This window comes from Typha angustifolia, chromosome 10, assembly GCF_048772165.1.
Source record: "Typha angustifolia cultivar Huaian chromosome 10, ASM4877216v1, whole genome shotgun sequence".
Taxonomy (NCBI): domain Eukaryota; kingdom Viridiplantae; phylum Streptophyta; class Magnoliopsida; order Poales; family Typhaceae; genus Typha; species Typha angustifolia.
In genome coordinates, this window is record NC_133248.1 from 864,573 (window position 1) to 873,590 (window position 9,018).

At 34.9% G+C, this 9,018-nt stretch overlaps 1 protein-coding gene across 1 annotated transcript; it reads right to left on the bottom strand.

Annotated features, from left to right (window-relative positions):
- Positions 1–5,346: 5,346 nt before the first annotated feature.
- On the bottom strand, positions 5,347–6,747 carry LOC140768499 (uncharacterized). Its single transcript, XM_073108788.1, has 4 exons — positions 6,588–6,747; positions 6,236–6,391; positions 6,083–6,146; positions 5,347–5,977 (listed from the first exon to the last, which is right to left on the bottom strand). Exons 2-4 carry the CDS (start codon positions 6,379–6,381, stop codon positions 5,699–5,701), a joined length of 489 nt encoding a protein of 162 aa, XP_072964889.1. The 5' UTR covers positions 6,382–6,391; positions 6,588–6,747; the 3' UTR covers positions 5,347–5,698.
- Positions 6,748–9,018: the final 2,271 nt, after the last annotated feature.

A 9,018-nucleotide genomic window follows, 5' to 3' on the forward strand; every position in this document is an offset into this window, starting at 1 on the left:
TATATATATCGACGGCGGTCATATATATTTTAGTATGACTTCAATATTATTGTAGAATTAATGCTGTGGTTAATAGTTCTCATGCTCACTTTTCCTTAATCTAAAGCCCAGTTAGGATTTTATCCTCAATCTAATTTTATTTCACACCACTGTTAGGAAGTTAATTCGAATGATTTCTAGTAGTAAGTTATTTGTACCATGGTGCCAGGATGAATGTTATTAAAATTAAAATTAAAATTCAATAATTAAATTTATTTCTTCTTTGCTTCCATTCATGTTCAAATCTATCACGCACCTCCAAAAACAATCAATGAATTCGCTAGTAAATTATCTAAGAAAGTTACAATCTAACCGAGTTTAATGCATAACTTTCATCAAGTCATTTTGTTAATATAAATCTTAGAAAATTAACATGAAATTGTTATACATATATATATATATATATATATAATTTGGTCCCTAATAAGATCAGGTTATGAAGAAAAAAAAATGAACTTAGTCTTTGTATTCAATACTCTCTTTTAGATTTGATAACATTGGAGTGAAAATAAAACTCTATTACTAAGGTAGCAAAATCGTTGAACTATAATCAAGATTGAAATAATATAATTTGACCGAAATCCACATTGGGTTGGGTTCAATTTTGAATGAAGACAAGACTTCTTCCTTTTGGGATACGAGATATTAAATATTTATATCAAATCTCGTTCAATTATGAACACGTTACAATATATTTCTTATTATTCAAAGTAGAATTCCAACACTTGTTATGCCAATACCATCCAAATTCTTAATCAACCCAGAACGCAAGCACTCTCATCGAAGTTATTCCGTATGGCTGAGTAGCAATCGTTGTTCTATAGACCTTAATAAAGTTTCAAAAGGAGAAAAAGAAACAAAAAAAAAAAGAAAAAAAAAAAGAAAAGAAAAATCTCCACTCAGAGGGACTCCTCTTTCTATCCAAGTTAAAGTCGATGATGGTCTACTCGTTCTCTTCTTTTCTTCTAACGTAACAATTTTTGGTAGGAAAAGGCTAGAGGTTTTTTCTCTTCTATGTGCAGATCCTTTTCTTCTCTTGCAAGCAATTTATCTTCTTTCTCTTCCACATTGTCCACATCAATGTTGATGTAGCGTCTCCATTGCGAAATCTACAGTATTAAAGCCCTCCCGTCAGCTTGCACGAAAAGCCCGCTCGTTCAATACTTTGTATTGTTTAAAATTCTTTTAATATATTAATTTTTTTTAAAGAAAAAGGAGGAAAAGAAAAAGGAGGAACATAAACATTTATTTTTTTTTTAATGTTAATAGTAAAAAATTTCTAAAAATTTGTGCCAGCACGGCCTGACCAACCCGTTCTCTCATAGGCCAACGGGCAGCGGGCTAGACTATTCTAGCCTGGCTCGACCCACTTGCGGGCGAGCTAGCAAACATAGTAACCAGCCCCGATTGGCCTGATAGGCCCGACCTGGCTCGTTCGATGATCACGTCTAATAGTAGTTAAGACTATTGTTATGATCCGACCACGTGGTTAAGTCGAGTCAAGTTAAGTCAAGTCTGTTTATCTTATCGTCTTTAATTTTTTAGGAGTAAATCATAGTTGTAGAACCTCCAAAACTTCCAAACCCTAGCCACCACCTTCCTCTAATAGCCACCCTACTATATGGCTATCCACTACCACTCTTGGCCTTCTACCACCCTTCGATGATTGTCGCAACGTCGGATATTTACCGTTCTGCCCTATTCAGACCTATCTCCACTGTTTTATTTTTTAACTTTTCATATTAATCTCTGATTTAGGTAAAACTAGAGCCATTAGAACCCTAACTCACGTTGCCACTGCTTAAAATTTTTATAATTTTCTTACTTCTAGTTCGGTTCAAATCTAGTTCGTAATAGCTAGCCAGATCTAGCAAAGCAACTTCCAGGTTAGGCAAAAAACAAAAAAAGTTTTTTTTTTTTTTGGTGTGTTGGACTTAGGGGTGAAAATGGGTCGGATTAACTCTGATTTGATTCGGATCGAATTCGAATAAAAAATTTCTATCTGATTCGGATAGAAATTTTGAAAAAAAAAATCCTAGATACACATTCTGATTTGGATACATATATCGAATATCCGTTTATCCACATTTTTTTTAATGATTTATAATTTTTAGTTTGCTTATTGAAATATTGAATATTGATATCGTTACTAATGATGTATTTTTTGTAGAGATTAATTTCTCTAATTATAGATATATTGGACATAAAAAAATAATTTTTATGAAATTCTTAATATTTTTGTGGCAATTATGTCTAAATAAAATATGACAATTCATTTAAAATTCGATCAACATCCATTTAAGATCCAATTATCTATCCGAAAATTATCCGTATCTATCTAGTTAAAATATGATTTTAAATTTTATTATTCGTCTAATATCTACATCCAAATCTGCATCCGGACTAAAAGAATTAATTCGGATATGAGTTAAGTACTATCAGGTATATATCCTATCCATTTTCACTCCTAATTGAACTTGATAACAAGTAGTAGGCTTGTTCAAATTATATCCCATATTATGTGTATCAGGTCTGAAATATCTGCTTGAAATGAATGAACTCTCTCTCATATGAGTTTTTCGGGAAAAAGTTATTACATGTGGTTTCGGATAGCATCACATAATAGAGAATAATGAACCAAATATTTTGTATCAGAAATCCAATTGCTAGATAGATTAATTTTAGTAGTATAAATTCAAACTTGAGCAAATAAAATTCTCTATGATCTAAAGTTTTCTTTGGTGAATTTCTTACAATTCCATGAGTATGTCTAGAACTTGGAAAGAACTTTATCTCCTTTCATGGATAGCTTTAAACCTATCCTACTTTTTATTCAAACTATGGATAGTTTTGAACCTTAATCATCATTTTGTTGGGAAGAGTTCTCTCCTTTCATCATTTGGCCATTGAAGGCTGGAGTATTCATGATACCATATGTATCATACTTCCCAAAGTGCTATCCGACTATTTATTCGACTTGGATCTCACATAATTAAACACGAGATTAAACTCTAATTAATCTATTAGGCTGGGCATTAGGGTTCTTAATCAAAAAATTTAGAATCGGGGCGAATCGAGTCGGGCCAAAGAAATTTAACCAGCCCAAAATATCCTTGGGCTAGGGTTCTCAATTTGGGCCGCGGCAACTACTAATTAGCCAGATAGGATTACGTAACAGCACATAATCACATAATTAAGAACTCACTGCTCTTAGGAAGTTTATCAAAAGATGCCCCATATTTTGTTTTTATTATCACTGGGTTTTTTTTAATGGATATTTATAATATCCCTACTAAACTTTATGAGATAATTATATGAAAATTATTATGATTTATTCACATAAATTATTTAACTACTAGAAAATTAAGAAGAATATATATAGAAAATGGTGATAATTATTTGGTCGCCTAAGGTGGTGATTAATTCCACCAAGATTGGGATGTTCAACATCCTTCCTAAAACGAGTCAAAAGTAACGTCTTTATCACAAACTATTCCTCGTTCTTATTCCTCTTCGCCATCCACACAAAATTAAACTCCTACGTGGAAGACTCATCTAAAGATAACATCACCCACACAAAGGAACAAACAAACGAGGGGCTAATTTGCAAATAGATATGGGGAGATGGAGGAGGGGGGGGAAGGATAAGTCTGGGGGGGCGAATAAAGGGGCGTATCGGGCGTCAGAGGAGGGCGAATCCTGGACTTATTCTGCAACTTGCTATTCGTGCTTTGTGCCCCGACAAGCCAAAGCCCAGCCGTACTTGGTGGATACGATATCCGGGTCGATGGGGACGGATAAAAGCTGGCCACATAATAAATGGGCAGAGACGTGGATAACTTTGCGAATAAAGGGGTATCATTTCCGTCACCAATGCCGAGACTTATCCACGGACTTTTTTCTTTTTTCTTTAAAAGAAATATATATATTTGAACCATTTTGCATATCAGCCCCTAATCTTGGCGTGTCTTTACACGACTCAATATTAACTCTTGGACATTATTATGGATGGACTCTACTAATGATTAAAGGGGTGTTATGGCTAAGTGTAATCTAGTCACCTTGCATATTTAATAGTAACACTAAATTTCGGGAGACGAGTACAAACAATACTATTATAAATTTATACACATTGACTGTATTACAAACGTAGTTCTAACTTTCGATTTTGATTCTAATTTTGTTGTATCAATTTTGGAATTTTATCTCATTCTTTTACGGCATTCCACAAAATTTAATAGGTATTTAAGTATATGAGGTTGATATTAAGTTAGATATAAGTTGGGATTGACGTCAAATGACTATTTAAAAAATATATTATTACAAAATATAGCATGGGCATTTTAATAATTATTCAAATGGAACTCTTTTAAGTGGGATGAAATAATATAATCATAAATTATGCAGGAGAGTAGTTTTACGAATAACTACAAAAGCATAAAAATACTTAAGAAAATGTACTAATCTGAGTTAAGCTTAGCCTGACCAGGATATGAGAGAAGTAAGAGACTCAACAGACTCAGAGAAAGCTTAGTTTGTAACATAGTCAAAAGATATGGTATGCTTTATAATTTTCTCAATTAATTATTTTTGATTGGATGATAAACATCAAATCTAGCCTAAACCTTATCAAGATATATGCCCCTTAATTGATATTTTTTTTATAAAAAAAATTAAATGAATTAGATGACTTGAAGACCAACATCCATGTAGTGCTTATTAACATCTTTGGAAGGAAGCTGTCCCACTGAAAGTGAGTGATCACCAGCACCAAAGTGGCCCAAACCTTAAGTTGGGTAGTTGTAAGAGTAATCTGATTTCCTGTAGCACTTCTTTTAACTTTGGTGCTAATAATTTATTCATTCACATTCACCTTCACCATACAATATGAACCTTTTAACCAACTGCAAACTATCCACTAGGTGCAATTATTTAGTAGTATATTCAACCTGCATGTTTTGACCACTCTCTAATTCTAACAAAGCACCAAAGAATTGTTTTAAAGTACAAGTCCTGATCAACTCTTTGACAATTCTATATTAAAAGTTTGGAGTAATAGTATCCACATAGATATTATAAGTATAATTAGCCCTAAAACCTTCCCATGATAGCTCACCTTCCACTAATTAATTTCCATTTGAATAGTTACACACCACCCTGAAATTCTAAACCAACTACTCGAATTAGTTTCTCCACCCTTCCATCTAACTCCACAACTACCTCACAATAAACACCAAAGAGAGGAATTAATCTGCAATAATATGCAATATTAAGAGAGATTAATTGAAAGGAGTAAATAGCTCAGAGTACATAAAAGAATATATACACATTAGATGGACTCAAAACTGATCCACCCTTCCTAAATCCTTTTTTTACAGATTTCATCACTAATTTCCAACCCCTTATTCCACTCATTTACATGATACCTTTACTTACACATAAGAGTAAAAAAAAAAGAAGGATTAAAAAAAAGAAAAGAAAAGAAAAGAAAAGATTAATACAAGGAAAAATTTTACAATTACAAAAGACCCTCTTCTCCCTTGATGTTAAAAAAACCTCCTCTTTATCTCTGTCTCTGTCTCTCTCTCTCTCTCTTCCAACTTGGTTAAAAGTATCAACTTTGCACAGCTCTTTTTTTTTTTTCCTTTTCCACTTGCAATCATGCGACGGCAGTGATGCCACATCCGCGCCGCCCACGACTTCCGAGGCAATCAAAACCCTCGATCCTAACGGTTGCTGGCTTGAACCCGAACTTGGCTCGGGCGCACCCGCTTGGTGACATGGGGGAGCCGGGTCGGACCACCTGAACCGGGCCGACGGGAGAGACCGGACGGTCCGCCCCGAACCGGGCGTCGTGGACAACCGGGTTCTCGGCCCGACTCGGCGGAGATCCGCAAAAGAACGGCGGCGATGATGCCACGTAGTTGTGTTCTCCTCCCTACAGATCAAAAGCGTGGAAACGGATTAAAAAAATAATACTTACAAATTAAATCTTATATATATAAAAAGTTTATTACAAAATTTCAAGAAAATAAAATCTCACCTTTGGGAAGAAAATATCAACCACCTCCGATCCATCTCTTGAATCAAAAAAATCCACTTGATGGCTAAAGAAATAGAGACTAATTAGAACGATAACAAGAGAAATCAACAGATTTTAAAATAGAAGAGAAAGGGAAAAGGGTAGGAAAATTACCTTGTATGCCATCGAAGAGGCCTCACCGGTACGACCGGCGGAGGCGGACCGAGGCGGCGAGGCTTGGGGCAGAAAACCGGGGATTTCCGGCTCGCGAACTCGTCGCATGAGGCGAAGGCGTTCTGCTGCATCCCGCAGTGATTCATGCTTTCAGATCTAAATAATAACAAGGGATAAATTATTCAAGCCTTTCGATTTTTGCCTTAAAAAATAAACAAAATATTGGAAATAGATCTGGAGGATTTGGGCTTAGATTAGAGGGAAAAGGAGGAGGAAAACGATTTTTTTTTAAAAAAAAGAGGAGATTTCTTGTATGATTTCTTCAGATCTGAAGAAAAGGAGGCAATCTTACCTTATAACTCTCTTTCTGTACACCCCTCTTGTTCTCTCTTTAAGAGAGGGGAGGACCAAAATAACGATAAGGAGGAAGACCGGGGGAGAAATAGAGGATGAGAGGAAGGAGAGGAAGGTGGGAGGATGGAGGGCATTTATAGATGGAAGGAAAGAAAAGAAGGCGTGAGTGTATCAAGGAGGGCCGGCCTGCCGATAATAAATACCAATTAAGAAAAATATCTTTTTACAAGTAACCGCCTCACTTTATAACATTTAAGAACCGACTCCAAACTCCATAATTTTCCTTCAGGGCAGAAGAAAAAGTGCACCGTTCTCCGTATAGCCGGTAGCCCCCACCGAAAAGGTTTCCAACACAAATATTACAAAACTCAGGGGATTAAATAAACAAATATCTAGTGGGCAAGTAGAGGTTAGGGGGAGAGGCGTATAAAACGAGGCTACAAACTAATCCTCCTGTTTTTAAGACCGAGTAACTCGTTATACATTTTTATGCAATATTAAAATACTAAATATTTAAAATAATTATATATTTTTTTTATAAAAAAAGAGAGAAAAATGTGCATTTTCCGAGGCATAACCATTTACTGCGTCGAAAGGGTTCGGATGGTGCGATTGGTAAGCCTATATATTTAAAATGTTTTAAATTTGAAGGCATGCATGCTTCCATGCAGTTGGAAAGATGCCTACTGACACATACACATGGCTGCACAGATGTGGATGCTCTTTTCCTCCCTGTAGGTGCAGTAGGTGGGAGAATTTGTTGGTTTAAATTAAAATTAAATGTTTCTTTTTACTCTCACGTATAAAATCGTTGATAAAGATAATAATTTAATATACAAAATAATTCTATGCTCACATCATCGATATATTATTTACATGTATAATTTTATGCACTTCTAAAGTTAATTAAGTTGATATTTTGTTCTACTGTAGGAATTTGCTATAAATGTCTCGGTATATACTAAGTTATTATCCATTTAGCGAGAGAGAGGAAAAAAGAAGAGGAGGGGGTAGTTGACGAGATTTAGAATGGATCCAGGGGTATTAACATTAATCATAGTGATTAGCCCACGTGGTGTGCTGTAACCCACTATCCGGACTTTTGATTTCGTTGTCTAAAAGGATGCATAATTTATATCCATGTGGGGGTAGATTAAAACTTATACTAATCAAACTATTAGACTATTATTAGGTACGGTTACCGAAAGCGGCATGTTATGCGTGGAGATTCGTGTCCTTGTCTGCCCACAGTAAAGATTTTAATAAAAATTTAAAAATAATTATTTAGAGTTGGAGTTAATGCGTATAATTTATTTATTATTAATCTTATTAAGATACCATTCTTACCATAATTCTCTTTGGACTAAAGAAAGATGAGATGGGTTAGAATCAAAAAGATTTCTCCTAAGATTCCACTCAAAAGAGAAGACTGGGGAGGTGATGGTGGGGTCTTAGTGATGGGGAACGAACACAACATCTATGAAAGGGATTGGGTCTACTTGTCGACTGCTCATAGCAACTCACAGCCTGTCTCTCAAGAGGTGGGGTTTAAATTTTTGTTAGGTGAAGTGCACAAATCATGCCAAGGTTGTGAGTTTCCAAGAAGTATCGCTCCTAGTTTTCTTTAGTTTGATTAAATTAATGAAATCTTAGACATGGGTTGTGCACAAATCATGCCAAGTCTACTTGTCGACTGCTCATAGCAACTCACAGCCTTATCGAAATTTTGATCAAAATCTTAATGTTGAAAGCATCAGCAATACAATAGTTAAACTGGACCCGAGGGACACTATGATAATTAATGGACTTGAGCTTATTCACTATTGGACGGGCCCCGAGTTTCTTCCTTGGTGAATCGATAAATATAAAATACGACACCTTTAGAAAAGATATTTATTAAGATAATTTAATAGCTAAGTTTTTTTTTCTATATAAGAACTTGAACCCACTACTTGTAAATGCATCTAAAGTTCTAGTATATAAAAAGAAGTGAGCCTTCAGCAAGAAAACTTGTATTTTCTAAGTGTTATTTAAGATTTTTTCTCTTTTTTATTTAATTACTTTACGATTTATTTAATCTTACGAAGAAGTTGGGGTGTCGAGCAGAATTGCCAAAACTCTCAAAAATCTAAAGTCTGTGACAGTGGGCTTGTAGTCTAGATTAGGAAAGTTTGGTGTGTATATAGATTTGGGCCATGCAAAGTTTCAAACTGTACTATGAACAATAATCTCAAGGCCTTCTCTTGTCAGGCCAAGCCCAGTAATGGTAAAATCTTTTTTTCTTCTCTCTCAATTTTCTTTAGTGTTGGAGAAATATTCAGCAAGTTATGGTAATAGTTCAATTTTTTTTAATGTTAATTGCAAAATGAAAGTAGCCAATTGGGATATTGGATCAATCCCTGAGCTCAAATTTCACGATGCAGCAGGAG

Coding starts and splice junctions, on each gene's coding strand:
- LOC140768499 (XM_073108788.1), bottom strand. CDS start 6,381: ATGAATCACTGCGGGATGCAGCAGAACGCCTTCGCCTCATGCGACGAG. Junction 6,147..6,235: donor CCTCTTCGATGGCATACAAG/GTAATTTTCCTA, acceptor CTATTTCTTTAG/CCATCAAGTGGATTTTTTTG. Junction 5,978..6,082: donor TTGATATTTTCTTCCCAAAG/GTGAGATTTTAT, acceptor TTTGATCTGTAG/GGAGGAGAACACAACTACGT.